At 37.3% G+C, this 23,436-nt stretch overlaps 2 protein-coding genes across 19 annotated transcripts; one reads left to right on the top strand and one right to left on the bottom strand.

Annotated features, from left to right (window-relative positions):
- The first annotated feature begins 923 nt into the window (after positions 1-923).
- LOC133708535 (cellulose synthase-like protein G2) lies at positions 924-22,698 on the top strand. The gene is made up of 13 exons (XM_062134002.1): positions 924-1,684; positions 1,772-1,867; positions 16,449-16,583; positions 16,680-16,892; positions 16,992-17,091; positions 17,363-17,526; positions 17,611-17,964; positions 18,233-20,150; positions 20,345-20,409; positions 20,503-20,654; positions 21,304-21,364; positions 21,583-21,711; positions 22,362-22,698. Exons 1-8 carry the CDS (start codon positions 1,079-1,081, stop codon positions 18,776-18,778), a joined length of 2,214 nt encoding a protein of 737 aa, XP_061989986.1. The 5' UTR covers positions 924-1,078; the 3' UTR covers positions 18,779-20,150; positions 20,345-20,409; positions 20,503-20,654; positions 21,304-21,364; positions 21,583-21,711; positions 22,362-22,698.
- Positions 5,546-10,829, bottom strand: LOC133708536 (uncharacterized). Of its 18 annotated transcripts, none has more exons than XM_062134014.1 (9): positions 9,810-10,829; positions 9,469-9,655; positions 8,073-8,139; positions 7,789-7,843; positions 7,062-7,374; positions 6,794-6,886; positions 6,480-6,617; positions 5,950-5,999; positions 5,546-5,864 (listed from the first exon to the last, which is right to left on the bottom strand). In XM_062134014.1, the coding sequence occupies exons 6-9, from the start codon at positions 6,815-6,817 to the stop codon at positions 5,684-5,686; spliced, it is 393 nt and encodes a 130-aa protein (XP_061989998.1). In that variant the 5' UTR covers positions 6,818-6,886; positions 7,062-7,374; positions 7,789-7,843; positions 8,073-8,139; positions 9,469-9,655; positions 9,810-10,829; the 3' UTR covers positions 5,546-5,683. The 18 variants fall into 18 exon arrangements, 12 of the variants coding, with proteins under 12 accessions (XP_061989998.1, XP_061989996.1, XP_061989997.1 ...); XM_062134012.1 differs by having other exon boundaries at positions 6,794-7,120; positions 7,247-7,374; XM_062134013.1 differs by having other exon boundaries at positions 6,794-7,114; positions 7,247-7,374.
- Positions 22,699-23,436: the final 738 nt, after the last annotated feature.

The raw sequence follows: 23,436 nt of genomic DNA, 5'->3' as shown, positions 1-23,436 counted from the left end.
TTTTATTTCAGATGGATTTCTAGTTGTAGTGGAATTAATGGTCCTAGTTCAAACTTGTACAAAACGTTATTTAGTTTTACTTAAAAACAATCATTTCAAGTTGTTTGATCATATAACCTCCTATTTATACTGCATATAATTTTCATATCACACATTTTTTTTAAAGGATTTCTAGTTAACATAACTTTAATTGCCTCTCTTTTTTTTTTGAAAGGATGTTTAAGCCTCTTATGTAAACTAGATTAAACTTAGCCCCTTCTTATAATTAGATGAGGACCATTATCAGAGCTCTCTCCCTAAATCATAGCGAACTTTCGCCACTCAATATATGCAAGAGAGAGCCTCAAAAAGGTCGTGAGATCATTTCGTTGGGAACCTATATACTATCTTATCCTCTTCCCTTACCGGCCTATAATACTTTTCCAAACCAATCATTCTTACTGATCCTTTCCACCCTATATTCAGTCGTTGATCAGATTGAATGCTGGATTAGGACATCCTCTAAAGGCTGAGCCATAAAAACAATACAAACAAGAATCACATCAAATCATGAACACGTACTCCATCGTAAGACTGCTGGATTGATCAACTTCAATTTGAATTCAAACATTTTATAGTAATTGTGTAGACATTGTCGGAATGTTCTTGGAAACTAGCTTCAACAATTTACCTTGCTTCGCCAGATAATTGACTAAAAAAGGCTTCTGGTTTGGCCAGCACGCATGCAATGACACGAATTGTATTCGTTGAAACTGCCAATCAACAAAGTCTTCAGAATTTTATTACCGTACCACTGTCTTTAATTTTGACTAGAAATGTCAGAAAGGTCGAAGATCATATGAGACGTACTCGACTATCCCAAGTAAACTAGTATCAATTTTGAAACGTAAGGCATTGAATATTAACATAAAGACATAGGCTGCTATCCTTATTAACATAACATATTAAATATAGTTTCTGAGTAAGATATTTACTCCAGATTTCCTTGACTTTCTAGCTCTTTGGAGGCTAGCATGAAGCTCCTTTATAAGGAGTGGAGAAGAGAGGTATAAAATCACAAAAAATAGTTAGAGAAGCTATGGATCAGAGTTCTAATGCTCCCATGCATCTCTGCCATGTCAACAAGCTCACAATCTTCATTAATCGAACGTATACAGTCATATACTCCGTCGCTTTATCATTCTTGCTTTACTATAGAGCCTCTTTCTTCTTCCATGACACCAAAACACCCATCTTACCATCTCTTATTGTCTTTGCGGCCGAGCTCGTCTCTTCCTTCGAGTGGCTTCTAACCCAGGCATATCGGTGGAGGCCCGTCTTTCGAACTGTGTTCCCGGAGAGATTGCCGGAAGATGACAAACTTCCTGCAGTCGACGTGTTCATTTGCACCGCTGATCCGGAGAAGGAGCCACCCGTGGAGGTGATGAACACTGTAATATCAGCCATGGCACTCGACTATCCACCCAAGAAGCTTCACGTGTATTTGTCAGATGATGGCGGTGCTGATGTGACTCTGAATGGTATGAGAGAGGCTTGGATGTTTGCAAAGCGGTGGATTCCATTTTGTAAGAGGTATAAGATCAAGTGCAGGTCTCCAAAAGCCTATTTCTCAGCAGCAGAGGATGAGAATGAAGATGGTGATTTTGGGGGTACTGATTTCATACAAGAGAGGCAAATTGTTCAGGTTATAAACATAATCCGAATTAATTTTGTGACAGACATGCAGTTTAGTGAATACTAGAGCTAATAGGGTTGCTTAATTCGATTGCAGGAAAAATATGAGGTGTTTAAGGAAAGAGTGAGAGAATACGCAAGGCATGGTGACACTTTGAGCAGTAAGCGTCTAGATCATTCTACAGTGATTGAGGTATTATAATAGAGAAGCAATAATATATAAATATCCTGCTAAGCCTGGGCACGGGCCGGGACCGCATGTCAATTTGCTAGGCCCGGGACCAAGCCCGTTTTTTTCGGGCCGGGCTCAAATAATGATTTTCAATTATAGGGACCCTGAAGGACTGGACCATACGGGCCTGGGCCGGTCCTATCGGGTTTTCGGGCCCAAAAGTACTATTTTTCTTGCCTTCATTTTCTCCACAGTTTCATCATGTTTCTGATTTTCTGGTTTGGAAGAACAATATAAAATCATACAAATCACAAACTAAGCTACAAATGAAGAGAATAACATCAAAACTTCATAGCTTCTTCAAAGTTACAAAGTACAAACAAAAGAAGTTTCACAGTTTAAAATTTTAAATACAAGTTATACAACCAACTGAAGAATTGAAATTTCAGATCACTACTAGCAAAATAACCTATCCACACTGATTTTATACATACTGATTTTAACTAGCCACAGATATCTGTGTGGAATATCAAGTGCTACAGACAACCGTAACTATTAACTTATATGGACCCCACCAAAAATACATTCATAATAGTACATACAAACATCTGTGTGATTTGGAATAGTCACAGATATCAGTGTGAAAATTTATACTGATATCTGTGAAAATATAGATATACACGGATATCTGTGCAAGTCAGAATTTATTTATAATATAAAAAGTATAATAAAATGTAAAACAAAACGTAGACCCACAAATATTTGTGACAATATCTATCTCACACAGATATTTGTGACAATACCCATCTCACACAGATATCTATGTATATTGTGTTTGTATTTCATACGGTTATCTGTGTAAAAGATAACTGACAAAATCATTAAAATGTTTAATAAAACGTAGACCCACAGATATTTGTGACAATATCTATCTCACACAGATATCTGTGACAATACTTAGCTCACACAGATATCTGTGTATATTGTGTTTGTATTTCATACTGTTTGGACCCAAAATGAACATTTTGGCCTGACAAGGCATGTGTTGGAGAAATTGAGCCAATGTCAGTGGCTCAAGCTATATATTGTCGACAAGTTCGAAATATATATTTAGAGGCTAAATAAAGCCTACTATGGAAGCATGGAAGCATGGAAACATGAAAAGTCAACTTTAGCACATTTTCCTACTTCGGCTAGGAGAAACCGAGCTAAACAAGGAAGGAGGGGCGGCCGCCTGAACAAATGAACTTGAAATGAGCTGAAACTCTGCAGATCCATTCTAGACAGCCCAAGGATCATTTCTTATGAAGAGTGCCAGAGATATTTTTGAGTGGAAGGCCTTCAAACAATCACTCCAATTTTCTACAGAAGCAAAACTGGAAAACTGGACCTGTAAGAGGTCCAGCAGCATTTCCAGCCCAACCGCATGGAATAAAGCTCTGAAAATTTTTCAGGATGATCTACACTCATAGTGGAACATTTTTTATGAAGAAGTCGAAGGCTCATTCTGAAGTCTTGTTGGAGAAATAATTGAAGGAATAAAGGGGCAGAAACTGACCTAAAACCAGCTCAATATTCACATGTTCATGTTTCCTACCCACATGAAGAAAGCTAGATGCTTTTCTTCTTTTCCTTGGATATATTTTTCAAGACAATCTCTTTAATAGATCATCATCACTTCCATGTTTCTACACCTTCATGCTTTGCTTTCATTTCATCATTTCTCTATCTTTTCCATATTTTACAAATCACTTTCATACTCCACTTTCATTATTTTTCTTCCACTCATCATTTCACTCATCTTTTTCTTCCCTATATAAACACCTTCTCCTCTCATTCTAAACACACATTCACAACACAACATCAAAACATCTCTAAGATGATCTAAGTTCTCTCTAGAGCAACCTCTCTAAGAGCAACTCCTCTCCTTCTCTTTCTCTTACCGGTAATCACACTCCTAGTCCTAGTCTTCTCAGAAGCCGACTTTCAGTGCCACCAAACCCTCTGTCAACGTGCTTCGGTCCTAGTCTCCTCGGGAGCCGACGGTAGTGCCGCGACCACAACGGTTACAGAACCAGCCAAGCAAGGGTAACGCCCTAGCAACCCAGCCAAGCTAAAGTCACGCTTTAGCAAGATCTCAATACTTCCCGGTGATTTCGCTCTGCTCAATCTGCAATATTGAGTATCGACTTGTGAACAAGAAGAAACTTCAGCAAAGTCCTCACCACGAGGCACAAAGAATCCCACGACGAGGTTGGTGCTCTCCTCGTCTACAATCGCTTGATAGAAGTCAGGTCAAGGGACACCCCCGACGACCGCACCCGAACGGTGCTGGCACGCCCGCGCAGGAAAAGAGACTGTTGACCAGCTGCAGCAAAATTGGAGCCAAACATTTTGGCACGCCCAGTGGGACAAGGTTAGAATTTTTTTTCTCTTGAAGACATTCAACCACCGGGCTTCAAAACAAACATTTTGGCACACCCGGTGGGACAAGGTTAGAATTTTTTTTTTTTCTTGAAGACAGTCAACCACCGGGCTTCAAAACAAACATTTTGGCACGCCCAGTGGGACACCACCAGAGTCTTTTTATGTTCACCATCATTGGGATGCCAGAGGAAAATCTTTACCAAAAGAAATTCCTGAAGTCATGGCTACGATAGAAGGCTATGTGCCCATTCCCATTCCAGAGAATGCGAGCATAGAAGAGCGGCTTGATATCATTCAAAAGAATTCTACCGCATACCATGAGAATCTGAGAAAAGCCCTCGCGGAGGACCGTAGACGGCTCGATGAGTTCACGATTTCGGTCACAAAACTCGAGTTGGGGGCACAACAAACACAAGGCGAATTGGAACGTCAAGAACCTGCTCGCGAAGAAGTCGTTTCTGAGACTAACTTGCCTATAGGTGGCAATCAACCTAAGGGTCTCACTGGTGAGTCACAGCCTTACACAGAGGCTGTGCATGGAAAAGGTCATCAACAAGATTGTTCTTCTGACAATACAATTGTCTCTGAACAAATATATGATTTCTCCACTGATCAAGCCAAATATGTGGCTACTGATCAGATGCATGGGGGGCAAGCACTACACCAATTTTTCAATCAGACGACAGTTTTTCACTGTCGTCTGAGTATTGTCTTTGCTGTTGTCTATCTCAATGCCGTCTGATACATGGATCAGACAATACCAGAAAACTGTCGTCTGATAAAATTTAGTACAACAGCAGTTACTACCCAGTCTGTTGTCTGAATACCACAAAGAACAACAGCGGCTTATATACTTACTGTTGTCTGAATTCTGTGCTAGACAACAGGGGCTTATATGCTTGCTGTTGTCTGAATTCTGTGCCAGACAACAGGGGCTTCTATGTTTGCTATTGTCTGAAGGCTGTGCCAGACAATAGGAGCTTATATGCTTGCTATTGTCTGAAGGTTGGGTCAGTCAACATGTAGTTGAAATTCCCATTGTCTATCCATTATTGATATTATAGGTTTCTCCGAAAAACTGTTGTCTGTTGTTTTGTTAGACAATGGCTTTCTCATTCTTTTAGTCCTTAATGTATTATAGTTAGATAGCTCATACAACAGTTTTTGCTAGGCATTTTATGATGAATAATTATTAGACAATAGTTTTTAGCTGGAATAGAATGGTCTGAGAGACATTCAAAAGACCGACATTCTGCATATATGGAATCCAAATGACAACACATTCAAAACAAATTCATTTATGCAAAGATCCGATACATTCATCCATATATTCAACAAAGTTATTCCATCCCAACATTAACCCTAACCATAAACTTATACTTGTCCATAAATGTGATGCGCATTAACGTCCTAAACCTCACAAATAAGTGAAAACAATGCACCAACAGCTTTAAGCCTTAACTCCTTTATGCTTGCTAAGATAACCATATTTACAACATCAACTGGCAAAGCAACAGGCGGATCATTGACCAAATTGCTAGCTGGAATGGCAATATCCTCTAGACCCCCAGTTATGTCCTCGCACACCAACCTTAGACAATAAAACAACAGAAAGTATTAAGAGCTGAATTGCAACTCAGATTTTAATTATTTGTAACAAATTATTCTCCAAATACCCTCGTATTTCTGATATAGATTGTGGTACACGTCCATTAACAAATTGAATCTGTCAGAGTTAAAAATCATATTAAAGAGAAACCAAAATCTCACCCAAAGGTAAAAATGCTTACTGGTTCACCATACCAGACTGGACAATATGAAAATGAAAGCGAGATCACAAATCCATAACTTAGGACATAGATAGCATATAATATTGGATCTAAAGCAAAACTAATGAAAATTGAAAAAGAAAAACGAAAAGTGGAACGAAAATGTTGGTGAAAAATAGATAGAGGAATTAAAGCAACTGCCATAGAAAGACAAATAACATTAGAAAGAGTGCAAAGCCGTATTTGGCATAATTCAAACTAGTATCCAAAGCAAAACAGATAGTGCAACACATTCCAATCACATTAAATCGAAACTTACCACTCAAAAGTTACCTGCCAATAGATGATAGCCCAAGGCCCCTTGATCCTAGAAACCACTTTGGAAACACATACTCAAGACCTCAAGATACCAAATTTACGAATGAAAAATGCATTACCCTTAACAAATTATCTAGCTTGTCAAGAAGGTTAACAATCTTTTGAACCTCTTCGGTAGCATTGAGACCAGGATCCTTTAAAGCATCAGCTTCAAATCCAGTAAGGGCCATTTCATAGTTTTCTAGATATTTGTTTACCTGAAATAAGAAACTCAATGTTAACTCGTCTGTAGCATGAGATACAGCTCAATAGGTTAAACATATCTACAAAAGAGGTCTACTGAAAATTGCTCCTCATGATATAGTATAAGATAAGGTCTACTGTTCCAGCTTTCAAGCATCTCAAAATAGCAATTGTAAAACATGGGACAAACCTTCTTCAGCTTCAAAGCTGTCATGTTTAGTTGACAAGATAAAGTATCCCCCGGGCCTTAAAATCCTATTCATCTCTAGAAGATGCTTACTCCCTACAAATGAAAGAATATCATGAAAATGTTACTTAAAGTAGGATTTGAAAATTTAATAAAGAAAAAAAAATAAAGAATTAGAGGCATGAAGGCAGAAAGGTAATCAAACCATCTGAATGCCAAAAGAAATCCCAAGAAACAGAAACTCAAACAGCAAACCAGATATTCAACTCACAATCATAGAATTCAAAACAAAAACTTAAACTTTCATCCATCAAAACCCAATTCCTGCAACTCCAAAAACCACAAATTGCATTCACTTCAGCAACAGATAACATTAACTGGTTAATGTGATGAATCTATAAACCAGATATAAACTAGCAATAAAATTGCATATAACCAGTCATTTAAGAATCTTACTTAAAAAGTTCAAATAGATTGATGGCGAATCAAGGACAAGATGATATCCTCATGATTGTATTTCCTTTCCAAGAGCTTCCCATGGAGCAGTTTAGCCTTTGACTTTGACAATCATATTGACCTCATCCCTAGTACAGTGATATAAGTTAGTTAACAACAGGCCTCAAAAGCTGGAATGAGCTAGTTAGAAAAATATTCTCTATTTGGTGTAAAGAATATAAAATTCTAAAGGAACTACATTTGATTGATAAGTTCATAAAATTAATTTCCCAGCAAGAATATACACAGTCACATTTAAGACTGATACAAATGTCAGATCTACAAGGAAATTCAATAAAAGCTTAAAGTAGTAAGCATTTATGAGAAACCAATGCTACAATCCAATAAAATTAAGGTGACATTACAAGATGCACCAGAGCCCCATTAAGTCTGACAGTTCTCCAAAATTATGAACTTACCAGGAGGGTATACAAAGGGACAAAATCACCAGAAATTAATAAGCAGTGCTAAACAGCAGTCACTTGAACAAAAGGTTTACTTACCTTAGATTTTTAAGGACAATCAAAAGTCCAGCCACACCAGAGACGATTCTGTACTCTGCAATTTCAAGAAAAGTAGACAAATGTCAAAGTAAATCAAGCTTTGCAGGAATATTCTGTATCGATAAAAAAATATGGAAGTTTTAGAAAAATGATCCAGTAAATACAATAGCAAAAAAAGACAACCATTGTGAACCAAAGTACTTTTGAAGATGCACTGATCCTTTTATTTCATTGTGAGATATATATTCTTGAATGGATAAAAAGAATTACATAACAAAGGATACCATTTTCAGAAATAACAGAAGAATGAAACTAGGAATGTATCTGCTAAAGACTTTAGTAACAATTGCTCTGCAAGAAAAAAAAAAAAAAAGCAAAGTTAAAAATTTGCATCATCAGAAGATTTAAACATCATCTCAAACAAATAAGTTCAATATGCTTATTCCATACAACAAAAAATAAACCCGGTTGAAAATTGGAATAAAGTAGCACAAATCTGGATAGTATAATTTCGGAGATGCCAAAAGACTTGCACCATACAAGATATGGTATAGTGCAGCCAATGATAATTCAAAAAGGTTCAAAAACCCATGTTAGTTTACTAACTCATTCCACTAAAATTTAACATCCTTTTTTAATTCTAAAAAAATAAATGCAGGTAGAAACAAGTCAACCATTGAGCCCGGCACATGGCTTTTCAGCTGGAGCTAATATTATCCCAGAGTGGTTTGAGAATCAAAGCAGTAGTTCTTCTGTAATGATGATGTTGCCAACGGAGTTAGACAATGAAAGCAAACCCTGGATAGGATATGCTCTGTATGTTTGTTCTGAAATTCATGAGGACTTTGATACTAGTTGTGCTTTCAAAGTTATGCACAAGTTTGACTGCTACTTTGATACCAATGAAGGTCCTCTTGAAAAACAAACTTTATCCCACGAGCTAAATGTTATTGTCCCGCCATTCACTGGCCCAACTGGATATTGGTTATAATATAAACAGCTGTGTGGTTTTCGCAACAAATCAATACCTTGTATATAATGTAATGCTCTCTCCATACAACCCATGTTAGATATGTCGCAGACTCACAGTTCCCAACTTCTCAATTGACCAGAAAATCTCTCATTTGTAAACTAACAATATCAACCACTAACAAGCTAAGGTTAAGATAATTAGCATTCCTCAATGGGCTGCACTCAAGCTGAAACAAGTTACAATTAAGTAATTGACCAAGTAGCATTATTCATTAATCAATTTATCTAACCAAATTTAAAGAGGAATCAAGACTGCATCACAGCAAACTTAGAAGTAGAAGCAGCAAAATAAATGAAATTAAATTTCCATATTCAACGAATACCAATTACCAAGTAGCATTATTCATTAGAATACGAAGCCCAGTTTAAATCTAACCAGATTAAATGAAGCATTATTCATTAACAATATGCATATTCATTATATCTAACTAGATTAAACGAATACAAATCCCACATTATACAACTTTCTTCTCTTCAATAGAATCGATACGAAGCCCTGATTATACAAGTTTCTTTTCTTCAATAGAATCAATACGAAGCCCAGATTATCAGTATGAGTGTAGGACAATACCAATTCGAATTCCAAATTTCCAATTTATTTCAATTTTCAAATTCAAATTTCCCAGATTAAGAAGAACAAGAACTTACAGTGAGAGACTGAGGGAGATCCCATCAAGGAGGGAGGGAGGGAGAGAGAGAGGTGTGGCACAATTGCGTGGTGCAGAGAGAGCAACGAACGAGAGGCGGAGAGTGACTCATGACTGCCCAGCCGCCCAGCGTCCACCGCAGAGTTACGATCACCCAACCGAAAACTTAGACCTGAGCTGCTAAAAAACTAGCAGAAAATTATGAATATCAAAAGCCCAAAAAGAGAATTGGAATAGCAAAGCGTTGCATGTTCATCTCCAATCTAAAAGAAACCCAACAAAATTAAAATCTAATACCCCAATTTGGTATGCAGATGAGGGAGAGATGACAGAGAAATTTACCCACTGCAATTGCTGGAGGATAGGCTTTTGCTTCGACATCAACTGGTGTTTTCGGCCATGTGGGTAAAGATCAAGAGGGAGATTTCGTGAGAGAGATGGCAAGCTGTAAGCGTTGGCTGTCTGAGAGGAGAGAGGTTTTGTTTTCAATGGAACCTTTATGTCCTTTAAAAAAAAAAGTGGGAAGTTTAAGTTTCGGCAAAAAAATTGAGCGGGCAAACATCAACATGTTGAACCCTAAAACTCAGACAACATCAATTTCAGTACATTGTCTGAAACAAAGTCACACAATAGACAACTAAAAAACTGTTGTGTGAATCAAAATAATCAGACGACATATTTTTCAACCATTGTATTAAGAGTAATTGCACAACAGAGAAGTAATAACTGTTGTGTGATTAAAAACAATCAGACAACATCTTTTATCCACCATTGTGTTAATTAACCTTGGACAACATCACATAATAACTGTTGTCTGAATTAATTCATTCAGACAACATCAAAAAAAATCAACCATTGTCTGAAATGCTATTGCACGAGAGCAAAGAAAAAACTGTTGTTGGATTCGAAAACTTAGACGACAGAATATTTCTTGCTGTCGTTTGATTAATTCAGACGACAGTTAAAATGTTTGCTGTCGTCTGATATGTGTTGTCTGATTCCGAAATTGGTGTAGTGAAGATATGGCCCATGATCATCCCTTTGATCAAAAGAAGCAAGTTCATGATCATTTTAATTGTGACTCTGCTACTGGACGTCTTGGTGAAGGTGATCAAAATCAGAGCCAACTTAATTATCAATTAAGTTGTGGTCTACAGAAGCCAATTTGTGGCTTTATTAATCAATTCAACTTGAAGTTCTTCATATATTCTTCAAGGCCAAGCGGTGGCTTTGATATATGTGGAGGGCACATCTACAACCCACGTTGCATGAATGGCCAGAACAATTATTCTAGTGGCCAAGTTGTCCTTCGCAACTGTAAATTTGAGTATCATCAATACAAGTTAACTCTTGTTTACAATTATCCAGCAAGTGAAGCTCTTGATGTGGAGAATTCAGACCAGCAAGTGGTTGTCTATAATGGCCAATCTGTGGCTAATCCTGAAGACACCATGTTCTATGACATGGTAGTTGGCGACAAAGCCGATCTTGAAACATCTTCATCTTCTCAATTGCAATTGAAGATCATGCCTCGTCAACCAACAAAGATACTTGGGGGCAAGAATACCCCTCTCACGAGCCAAATTCCTCCAAATTCTTCAACGAGAAGTATCTTTGTTCTTTTCCTACAAGATCTCACAGGAGGAATTTTTACCCTACAAATTTTGATACACCGGAGCTTGGAGTGAAGCATAGATGGCCTCCCCCGTGGCCTTCTGGAGGTTAGCCAAATATAGTGCTGCTAAATTCTTTCTTTGTTTTTAAATTTCCTGTCAATTTTCAGTTTTCATTTTTATTTTCGTCATTTGTGAATCATAACGGAATAGGTGAAGTCTCTTTTGTTACTATTGGCCTAAACTCCTTATTGGTGCCTAGTTCAGGTCCCTTAAGGTTAAGGGAGGCTTTTATTAACACTTGTTGAACTGTCTTCACACTTATGACCTTTCTCATCTTAGTAAGTATAGCCTATGTGAAATGGTGTCTAGAAAGGGGACAACGTTCATGACAGGTTCTTGAATCCAGAAGTGCGTGCAAATGGGCCTAAACCACTATGTGGGAGTAGCTCATGCCAAAATGGATTCTGCCTCTCTTGTTCGCCCTCCCCCACCTGGCCATTTCAGTAAGGTTGCCCAAAAGATTTGAAAGAAAATTTGTGTCTAGGCGACTATACTTGGGCCGCATGTCTAAACCTTGATTCACAATGTCTTATTAAAATTTAAAAAAAAAATATATATATACAAAATTACAAAAAGAGTTTCAAAATTGTGCGTCGCGGAGGATGCAAAAAATTGTGTTCTTGCCTAATAGTGGCTGGAACTTGCTAATATACTTAAGAGGCCATTGGTATTGGTCTGGGCACATATACAAGAGGCATTTAATATGCCTAGTATGGTATTAGCAGTGGAGGAGGTCAAATCAATATTTTTTCCAATAATTGTGGCGAAAGCTGGGTTACGAATTGTTGGCAGCGAAGTGGTTTTAATTCCATGGCCTCGCAAAGGATGGTTCGCGAAGGAAGACTGGCGATTAATATATGTATACTATGTATAATTAAGAGGGAGAGAGGCTACTGTTCAAGTAATTTTAGTCAAGCCAATACAAGTGGCTTTGGAGCAACGACATTATAAGAGTAGTGTTGATTCAAGACCTCTTTAGTCAAGACGAGGACCTTTGACTTCGAGGTCTGGGGGGCAATGTTTGGACCCAAAATGAACATTTTGGCCTGACAAGGCATGTGTTGGAGAAATTGAGCCAATGTCAGTGGCTCAAGCTATATATTGTCGACAAGTTCGAAATATATATTTAGAGGCTAAATAAAGCCTACTATGGAAGCATGGAAGCATGGAAACATGAAAAGTCAACTTTAGCACATTTTCCTACTTCGGCTAGGAGAAACCGAGCTAAACAAGGAAGGAGGGGCGGCCGCCTGACCAAATGAACTTGAAATGAGCTGAAACTCTGCAGATCCATTCTAGACAGCCCAAGGATCATTTCTTATGAAGAGTGCCAGAGATATTTTTGAGTGGAAGGCCTTCAAACAATCACTCCAATTTTCTACAGAAGCAAAACTGGAAAACTGGACCTGTAAGAGGTCCAGCAGCATTTCCAGCCCAACCGCATGGAATAAAGCTCTGAAAATTTTTCAGGATGATCTACACTCATAGTGGAACATTTTTTATGAAGAAGTCGAAGGCTCATTCTGAAGTCTTGTTGGAGAAATAATTGAAGGAATAAAGGGGCAGAAACTGACCTAAAACCAGCTCAATATTCACATGTTCATGTTTCCTACCCACATGAAGAAAGCTAGATGCTTTTCTTCTTTTCCTTGGATATATTTTTCAAGACAATCTCTTTAATAGATCATCATCACTTCCATGTTTCTACACCTTCATGCTTTGCTTTCATTTCATCATTTCTCTATCTTTTCCATATTTTACAAATCACTTTCATACTCCACTTTCATTATTTTTCTTCCACTCATCATTTCACTCTTCTTTTTCTTCCCTATATAAACACCTTCTCCTCTCATTCTAAACACACATTCACAACACAACATCAAAACATCTCTAAGATGATCTAAGTTCTCTCTAGAGCAACCTCTCTAAGAGCAACTCCTCTCCTTCTCTTTCTCTTACCGGTGATCACACTCCTAGTCCTAGTCTTCTCAGAAGCCGACTTTCAGTGCCACCAAACCCTCTGTCAACGTGCTTCGGTCCTAGTCTCCTCGGGAGCCGACGGTAGTGCCGCGACCACAACGGTTACAGAACCAGCCAAGCAAGGGTAACGCCCTAGCAACCCAGCCAAGCTAAAGTCATGCTTTAGCAAGATCTCAATACTTCCCGGTGATTTCGCTCTGCTCAATCTGCAATATTGAGTATCGACTTGTGAACAAGAAGAAACTTCAGCAAAGTCCTCACCACGAGGCACAAAGAATCCCACGACGAGGTTGATGCTCTCCTCGTCTACAATCGCTTGATAGAAGTCAGGTCAAGGGACACCCCCGACGACCGCACCCGAACGGTGCTGGCACGCCCGCGCAAGAAAAGAGACTGTTGACCAGCTGCAGCAAAATTAGAGCCAAACACATACGGTTATTTGTGTAAAAGATAACTGATAAAATCATTAAAATGTTTAATAAAACGTAGACCCACAGATATTTGTGACAATATCTATCTCACACAGATATCTGTGACAATACATATCTCAGACAGATATCTGTGTATATTGTGTTTGTATTTCATACCGACCTTAGCCCAGTTTAACATTCTTTTTCTTTAAACTGCTTTGCTTCGTTTTCTTATCTTGTTATCCGCCCTCTCCATCATCTTATTAGCCTCTGATCATCAGGCTAGCTTTCTTACCTTTCAAAACTGACTGTCTCTCGCTCTCTCTCTCTCCATCTGCTACGAGACTATGAGAGTCCTAGCTTTAATTAGAGTCAAAACTGAAAAACTGCATTTATCTCATCTCTTTTCCCACAGCCTATTTCAAATACTCAACTATCCCAATCTCAGTCTCATCTAACTTCTAATTGAAAAACCACTCATGTCCACACCTGCACGGATAGATCGGGAAGAAGCAGCCCCAGAAATTGAAGGCGGATCTTGTTGCTGGATCAGTTTTGGTGGATCGGAAAGGAGATGATGTTGGTGCTCCGATCGGTGTGATTGATGACATCGTCGGAGTATGCACTTCTTTCTGGTTGATTCACCTCTCCAATCGCTGTTCTGTTTGAGATCCCGCCTGTGTTAAGCTGGATTTGGTCCGATCTGTTGGTTGGCTGGGAAAGTGATGCTTAGATTGGCATTTATCGCGGCGTTTTGAAGTCTGATCTGGGCTGCATCTCTCTTTTGTTTCTATTTATCAGTTTATGTTTTTTGTTGTTTAAATTGTTGTCAATAAGTTCTTCTACTTATTGCAGATTGAGCGACTAGGATTAATCTTTATGCTATATTCTGTTCTTTTGTTTGATCTCTCTATTCTTGAGTGTAATGGATCGCGATCTATGTTTTTGTTGGGGAAAGGTTCAAATATCACTTTTATTTTTCAATAAATTGAGAATTTTTGCTAGATATAATGTTTAATTAAAACTGAATATTATCTTTCTTTTTTTGAGAGAAAACTGAATATTATCTAAAAAAAAAACTGAATATTATAATTTTAAAATTTAGTAAATGTGAAAATCTTATTAGGTTCACACTGATTTGTAACATATTTAACTCACACTGATTTGATGGATATGCAACAAATCAGAATTTGGGTGGGTTCCCTTTAAAATCTCACACGGACTGTTTTTTCTGTACGCAGAGGGCAATGCCCACCCCCCTCAAATGGGACAGAAATTTAATCCGTGAGTGTACCGTGGCTAATAACCATCACACACGGATTTTAGTGGGCAATTAGAGTTATACACACTGATTTCAATCAGTGTCTAATGGTTGTTTTACTGGTAGTGGATAGATCAAAGTTCCAGACCAAATAAAATTTCAAACCAAATAGGCAGATAATGTTCCAAACAAGTAAACTAACAATTGGAATCAGATAACCCCATGACTGCAGCTACTTCGGGCATTATCAAAATCGAATCTTGAATCCTTGTACCCAGAAACAAAAAATTGGAATCAGATAACCCCATGACTGAAAAAAATAACTATGTGACAAGTAACTACGTTTAACAAAAAAATAAATAAACTAGTCATGGAATTTTGAGATAGTGAACCATTTACTGGTTCCAAACCATGACTGAAAACTCAATAACCATTTATTGGTTCCACTGCACCTGCAACTGGTTCCAAGCCAACTCGTTCCAAACCATTTACTGCTTCATATCAATGAGCACACGGAAACCATGGCAACTCTATTTAAAATTTGCAAAATACAATTACCATTTATAGAATAACAGAACCAATATTTGCCATCTCAAATTTTCCATGTAGCAGAATACAAAGAAATTAACTATAAGAAAACTTCACTAACTGAATGGATACCTTGCTCAGCGAGTTATGACCTCCACCCCAATGTCAGGGCTAAGGAATCGAGTTAGTAATCCAAGAAGGCCAGGAATCGAAGAACTCAAAGGCTGCAGATGCTATGGGTTTCTGGGTTTCGATTGCTGGGTTCGAAATCGGGAATGCTGGGTTCGAATCGATTGCTGGGTTCGAGCTGCTACGATTGCTGGGTTCGAGCTGATCGAAGAAGGGCAGAAGGGATTGAGGGTTAGGGATTTTCTGGAAATTTCGAATTCGAAATCGGGAAAGCTCCTAGGCTGGCTTCGAGGCTTCGAGCTGCTAAGGGAAACTAGTCAAGTGAAGACATAAAAGGTTGTTGTTGCCAAGGGAATCGAAGAAGTGAAGAATTGATTCAACCGAAGAAGGCTGTCGTTGCGTTTGGGAAAGGCTCGGGGTCAATTTTCAGAAGGAGGCTATGAGTTTCAACTTTCAAGTCTCTTAGTCAAGGCAGTATACCTACATATGTAGGGTTATATGACTTCGAGCTTTTATTCGGGCTTTCAGCCATATGAATAACAAGGCCCGGGACCGGCCCGTTTAAACACAAACGGTCCGGGCTTTATTTTTTTTGTGTTTTTTTTCTTCAAAGCCCAAACCGGACCTGACGGTCCGGATCGATTCGGTCCGGGTTTTCGGACTTTCGGGCTAAAATGCCCAGCCCTACATCCTGCCATACATAATTTAACATTAATTTGTCATTAAAAATTATTCCAATATTTTCCCCATATTGTACTTAAATTTGATACTTACACATACCTAAATACCTAGCTACCATTCCAATGATTCAAATTTCCTTCACTCTTCTACCAGAGACTTTTATAACTAACATGTTATCTACTCATATTGCATGGTGCTAATCGAAAAAGTTAAATTGAACTGCCCACATAACATGTCAAAAGAAATAAAGGAAAAAAAATTACCCATTCCAAACTGAAATCCATGAAATGATATAATTTGGAGGTATTGCATGCAGGTGATACAAGATAGTTCTAGTAATCATGCATTTGAAGAAAATGAGGCAAAAAACATGCCTCTCCTTGTTTATGTCTCTCGCGAGAAAAGACCTTCCCATGCCCATCATTTCAAGGCTGGAGCTCTCAATGTTCTGGTATGCACATGCATCTCTCCCTTTCCACTTATGTATAACATACATGTATATTTGTTAAATACCTGGCTTGATATGAACACAAAACACAATTTGCAGCTTCGGGTATCCGGTGTGATCAGTAACTCTCCCTTCATATTAGGGCTTGATTGTGACATGTATTGCAATGATCCAAGTTCAGCTCGGCAAGCAATGTGTTTCCACCTAGATCCCAAGCTCTCACCTACGCTAGCACTTGTGCAATTCCCTCAGAAATTCCACAACATCAGTAAGAATGACATCTACGACAGTCAGTTGAGAGAGACGTTTTCGGTATGGATACAAAAACAAAACTATTCCTCAGACATATGCATGTAGTATTTGTATTTGTTTCATTCATCTTTGACAAGTAAGTTGGTGTTGAACGTTTAGGTGCTATGGCAAGGTTTTGATGGACTTCAAGGGCCATGCGTGACCGGTACTGGCTATTACATCAAGAGGTTATCCTTGTATGGAAAATCCCTAAAGGAGGGTATGTATATTAATGGATTGTGTACAAATCAGTCTTTATCCTTGTTTAACAACCGCAAGCCACTCAATAAATATAAATCACACCATTGTTTTCTTGGTCAATAACCAAACTGTGTTGTTACTTTCCGTTATATGAAGGGTGCCAACTTATACAATATTGCAATGTGAAGTTTTTCCGATATTGTACAAGTGATTAACTTTTTAACTTAAGTGCATGTTGGTTCTGTGTTCTATATTACTCACTTTGCTTTGCTTGACAAAACTTTGTATAGATCATAAGGATCTTACGGAACTTAGACAATCTGTTGGTCCATCAAATGAGTTCATAAAATCCCTGCTTGGAAACTACAATCCTAATATGAAAATGACACATCTAGCTGAGACCCAACAACTAGGCTCCTGTACCTATGAAGATGGCACCAAATGGGGTGAAGAGGTAAGTCCAACAACTGATGAAAGCTGAGAAAACCTTTTATCAAAGAAGTATAATTAACAGACCGGTTTCTCAAATCTATGGCAGGCTGGTTTCTTATACGCGTCTGTTGTGGAAGATTATTTCACAGGGTTCGCTAGCTTGCACTGCAAGGGTTGGAATTCAGTGTATTGCAATCCACCAAGGCCTCAGTTCTTGGGCAGTGGCACCACTAATTTGAATGACTTTTTGGTCCAAGGGACAAGATGGAGTTCTGGGTTGGTAGATGTTGCCATCTCCAAATACTGCCCTCTTATATATGGTCTTACTAAAATGTCTTTCCTTGAAAGTATGTGTTATGGATGGCTAGCAATTTTCCCTATTTGCCGGTTCTTCTCACTTTGGTGCCTTGCAACTATACCCCAGCTTTGCCTAGTCAACGGCATTTCCCTGTACCCTGAGGTAAATATTTATGTTCTTTTATTTTTTTTGATTGGACATGTTCTTTTATTTAGAGGACCTTTTAAAAATAGATGCATTATAAATTTAAAATATTGAGGACTTATAGAAACTATCAAAATTTTACCACATGAATGGGTTCGAGCACTAATAATTAAGAGTTGGAACATTACTCAAGAGGGTTCGAGCAGTACTGCTCAAGGAGTAGAGTGGTTAAATATTCTTAAAAGGACATTCTAACATGTTGGTCATTTTCCAAATGTTTTCGCAGGTCTCAAATTCATATTTTTGGATATTTTCTTTTGTATTCCTCTCATCTGTTTTGAGACATTTATACGAAGTCCTCACAACGGAAGCATCATTACAACATTGGATATACGAGCAAAGAATATGGATGATGAAAGCAGTTACATCTCACTTATATGGTAGTCTTGATGCTTTTATGAAGAAATTTGGTTTGAGGGAAGCAAGCTTCTTCCCAACGAATAAAGTTGATGACATTGAGCAACTTAAGCGGTACAACGCGGGGGTATTTGATTTTCAAACCTCAGCACTTTTTCTTGTTCCATTGGCTTCACTGGTTATCTGGAACATGACCTCCCTTTGTGTGGGCATTGCCAGAGTGATCTTTCTGGGGGAATTTGAGAAGTTGTTTATACAAGTCTTCATACCATTTTATGCGGTGGTCGTCAATTACCCTATTATAGAAGGAATGCTAATAAGGAAAGACAATGGTCGCATTCCACCATCCGTCACCCTATTGTCTGCTACAGCTTCAATCATTTTCTGCGTTTTGGGTTCAATTTTTTTCATGTAGCAAGTTTATTTAACCTGCCCACTATTTTTTCAGAGTCAATAATATATGTTACATTGTTACTTAACTTCTTTCTTCAACTTTTTGGGGGAGAATGTATTGGTGGCTTCTTTCGGTATACATGTGTACTTATCAAAGTCATACTAGTCTGACTTTTGTCGTCATATTTTATTCGCTCACCGAGAGTTATTTCCAAAAATAAAAGAAAAGAAAAACTAGTACTCTTGCATGTTCCATTTTTATGCATTTTTTTTTTGTTTTTTGAATTTCCTAGTCATGCATGCTAGTCAGCTAGTCTCATTGATATGAATATTGTTCATATCAATATAGTGTACCATATAATTAGCACTTGCATATGTGTAAGAGAAGGAGGATGCTTCTTTTCTTCTTCGGAGGGGTAAGTTAGTTTTGTTTTCCACCCTCTGGTTACGCATATGAGATATTGGAGGTAACCTAAACATCGAATCAGGGACGGAACCAAAAAATCATACTGAGGGGGGCTAATGAACCTTATGTTGTCAAGTTCTTCCTCATGTTCTTCTTCGATCTTTTTTCTTTTACGTACTGTTCTAATACATATATTATTGAAATGGGTAGGAATTCTTATGTATTGCTCACTATGAAGGTAATTGAAGTTTGGCTATTCAAACTTCCAAAGGAGTGACTACAACAATTACATTAATTGATTAGTTAATTACATTAGAAGCATGATCCACAGTTAGAGCCTCATCAGGTTCTTGATTCCGATAAGTTAGTTGCTGCTAGTTTGTCATAGTTTGTCTCTCACCTTTGCTGAAGTTAATGTTAATGGTTGAGTTGATAGGCTTGCTTTGAGGAATTTGATATATATATATATATATATATATATATTATACTATATACGAAAGGCCGGTTGGCCGGTTACTGTTACTACTGTTCATCAGAAAGGCCGGTTGGCCGGTTACTGTTACTACTGTCAGGTCGAAAAGGCCATTTTGCCCTTGAATTTTTCTCCCAATTACACGTTTTTCTATGTGTTTCATACCATGTCATCTGGGCATATGGGTCTTTTGCCATTGGAAGGGGTTAAAAAGACGCTTCTGTCCTTATTTTTTTTTTCCACTAGACTGATGGCAGAAACAACCTGCAAGCTCGAACAAAATTGATATTATCAAATCCAAACAAAACGAAGAATACCGATTCTTCCAGATTTCACAATCGGACAAACAGTGTTCGAAATGGATTCCGTTTTGGGATTACAGTTTTGCCCTGAATAGTTGAATATATAAGAGGGATCTCTGGTACTATCCTAATTCGAGAAGCCTCCATTGTCGTCAGCATCTGCTTTTAGCCGACATCAAACTTCTCCATCAAGATCAACATCAGCACAGACTTGGTGAGTTACCCAAAGCTTTTTCATTCATTTATACTTACCAATTTCTTTTATTAATTTGAACTAATCCTCACTCATTTTGGCTTAGTCTTTCCATTTTTACGTCATTGTTTGGTTTAGTTGTGCAATTGATTTGATATGAATATTGGGAGAAAATGATGAATTAATTTCATGATTTTCATCATCTATATTTGCAGGGATCCATTCACGTGCTATTGTCATGATTGAAACAGAAAGAAGAAGACCTTTGAGCAATTCAAAGGTAAGGCATGCCTATGCATATTGCAGATTAAAGTTTGAGTCCTGCAATTTAAGGTTTAACATCCTTTTTTTTTTTTTTTTTTTTTTTTTTCAGGAATTCAAGATGTGTAATTTATATAAGGGGTTCAAACCAGGTGGGTCTTCTCTGGCCCATGCTTTTGGTTTAGTTTGGATTCTTAGATAACTTGCCGGAATTGATCAGAAAAAATGCGTTTGGGCACCAGTACAATGGCCAGCAGTGTTTAAGTGAGTTATCATCTTTCATATTTTGATCATTATTTCTTTTCATGTTTTATAATCCTCTTATATAAACTTTGTTTCCTTTTACCAGAATTATTGTTTAGTTGTGAATGAATCTGAATCCTTTGTCTTTTCGTTCAAACATCTCTATAGTGCACAATTAACTTAGCATAGTAGCTTTTGGTGTTGTCATGAAATGGTTAACTTTATGATTAACAAAGTCATCTTCCTCAAACGAAACAAATTGCACCATGTTCCAGCAAGAAACAAAATTTTTAACTGATGAATTTCTTTTCTCAAGTTTCTGCATTTTGTGATCTGTATCTACATCTTTTAGATATACTGCTTTCTTCTGTCTGTTTATTGTCTAAAAGTTTATGCTTCGTTTTAGCCTAATAATCAGGAACAGTTAATATAAAATGCTTCATTTATGCATTACCTTAAAGCCTTAACATCCTTTAAAAAAAGGCATATAATCTTTTGATAAAATTTCACTAGGCTTCAGTGACAGATACAAGAAAATAGATCAACTGATTCTATTGAAAGCTTCGATTCCAATTTGTCTGGCATCTGCATGTTTTTTCCAGCTTGAGTCATTCGGTCATAGTTTCAAATTCAGTCTTCAGCTTTAAAGGCTTAACTTGGTTGATTACAGCAGTTATGGTTGGTTGCTTCGTATGAATTACATATTGGCTAAAAGCATTTTAGCAAGTCAGGTAATTCTCTATCTGTGTCTATATGTATCTCAATTTTTTTATTCGCTTCTCTAATTTCCAACTATCACACCTGGGTTTGTAAGCTATTAGTTTCCTTTGCTTTAACAACTGAATTTATCAGTTTAAATGTGTAAGCAATCATTTAGCACTATTTGTGTATTTCTAGCTGGGCGATCTAGCACAATTGTTCCTCAATTTTTTTTTTATCTTTAAGGTAGATATATGGCGCCTGTCGCAGCTAAAGAAACATTCTACACCTCAGGATGTTTGCCAAGATTTTGCACCAGTGGCAAAGAATGATGGAAGCAGCAACTTTCAAATTAAGACATTTGTAAATGCCATAGCAGGTAATACCCTTTGTCTGCTGCTTAACAAATAGAAAAAAGTATGTTGCTGTTTCTTTATTGGTTTTTCTAACATTGGGAATACCTTTACTCTTCAAAGTTCAGATTTTGAGGAGTGAGTTGTTTTAGAACAATTCTTGCTTGATTGATCGTGCTCTTTTGTTTCATGTAGTTTCGGAAAAATGGAAGGAAAGTTTTCATTTACATGTGGTTAGGAAATTGATTATATCATTTACAGATGATGCACTTGCATATATAACATGTACACTTCTAACTCTTAGGGGGTCATGGTGCTCAAATGATTCTATTGCAATTCTGTGGGATTATTTCTCCCCCTAGCTCCCCTCCTCCCCCAAAACAAAAATTTGGGACAGCGATTGAAAGAATGGAAGTTTTTATTAGGGAATTAGGTATTTCATTGTTCACTAGATGTTCTGCAAATATTGGAACATTTCATGGCAAAAAAATTGCTCTCTCTCCCTTTTTTTTTTATTTTAATTACAGTGATGAACTTTCAGCTTTTAAGTTTGATAAGGAAAATTTTTAACTTTTTTTTACTCTGAAATTGGAAGAATATTTTGACTTGATTTTCGTGTTTGATTAATCTGATTCTTAAAGTTCTGATCTTCTGTTGCTCTTGGTTTTATTTGCAGCACCGATGTACCTAATTGGATCAAAATCGCTCATGTATGTATCTGGTTAACATACCAGATTTTCAAATCTGTAAAAGATACTCTGATTACGGACATAATATTTTGAACGTTTGTTTTTGTTGTAGTTAAACTTATAACCAACCCGCAGCATCACGCGGAATTGATCTCTATCGTTGTCTACACAAGCAATTACTCTCCTGAACAACAGTAATGTTATGAGATCTAATTCATTTACGTAGTTCTGATTACGGACATAATATTATGTAATAATTTCTTTCTTCCATTACGTAGTTCTAATTCATTGACGAGTAACTCCCGCGGCAAAGCGTGGGCATAATTTCTAGTATATATATATATTAGAGTTTTTTTGTTTTTTTTCCTTCAAAAAATTGGGGTGGGCTGCAGCACAAACTTGCCCCACCCTAGTTCCATGCCTGTATTGAATATAACTTAAAGTCTTGTTAGAATATTACGTCATACTTCACCTGATTTTTTTGAATCTTAGTTTGTTTCTACATTAATGTAATTAAAATGAAATTTAATCGAAAATAGTAGAAGTTGAAAAATCTTATAGTATGTAGGTGACAACTCCACAAAACATGTAATCGATTCAAGTGACAATCTAGATCTTGACGACTGTATTCCGATTCAGATATTAATGAGTATGTCCCGTCTTGACAACATTTTGTTCTCGACATCTTCGCTGAAAAAAGAGGAAGCAATCCAAACAATATGTGCGAACTGGTTGAACCAAAACCAACCATTGTATATCGGCTTTGATTTTGGTCAGGTCATGATATACATATTAAAAAACTATAAAATAAAAAATAAGCCATTCAACTTTGTTTTATCTGTTTCAAAAGTTTAAAAAGGTCCTCATAATTTTTTTTTTTTTTTTTGATACAAAGTCCTCATAATTAATAGGAGAATCATAACAACATTAGATAAACAAGGAGAGAATATAGATGATGAAGTCAATATGATCATTTACCCAATTTTTGGGTTAATTAACCCCACTTACCCAAACACTCTAAGAGATTGCCCACTTATCCAAACACTCTAAGAGATCATTTCC

This window comes from Rosa rugosa, chromosome 5 (genome assembly GCF_958449725.1).
Source record: "Rosa rugosa chromosome 5, drRosRugo1.1, whole genome shotgun sequence".
NCBI lineage: Eukaryota > Viridiplantae > Streptophyta > Magnoliopsida > Rosales > Rosaceae > Rosa > Rosa rugosa.
Note: the sequence above shows the minus strand (reverse complement) of the source record. Positions and strands in the feature narration are given on the sequence as shown.

Excerpts from the sequence above, each read along its gene's own strand:
- LOC133708535 (XM_062134002.1), top strand. The coding sequence starts at position 1,079 with ATGGATCAGAGTTCTAATGCTCCCATGCATCTCTGCCATGTCAACAAG. Across the intron at positions 1,868-16,448 it reads ATCATTCTACAGTGATTGAG|GTGATACAAGATAGTTCTAG; the intron begins GTATTATAATAG and ends TATTGCATGCAG. Across the intron at positions 17,092-17,362 it reads TGGAAAATCCCTAAAGGAGG|ATCATAAGGATCTTACGGAA; the intron begins GTATGTATATTA and ends AACTTTGTATAG.
- LOC133708536 (XM_062134009.1), bottom strand. The coding sequence starts at position 6,817 with ATGACAGCTTTGAAGCTGAAGAAG. Across the intron at positions 6,618-6,793 it reads CAGCTTTGAAGCTGAAGAAG|GTAAACAAATATCTAGAAAA; the intron begins GTTTGTCCCATG and ends TTCTTATTTCAG. Across the intron at positions 6,000-6,479 it reads AGCTAGATAATTTGTTAAGG|ATTCAATTTGTTAATGGACG; the intron begins GTAATGCATTTT and ends TAACTCTGACAG.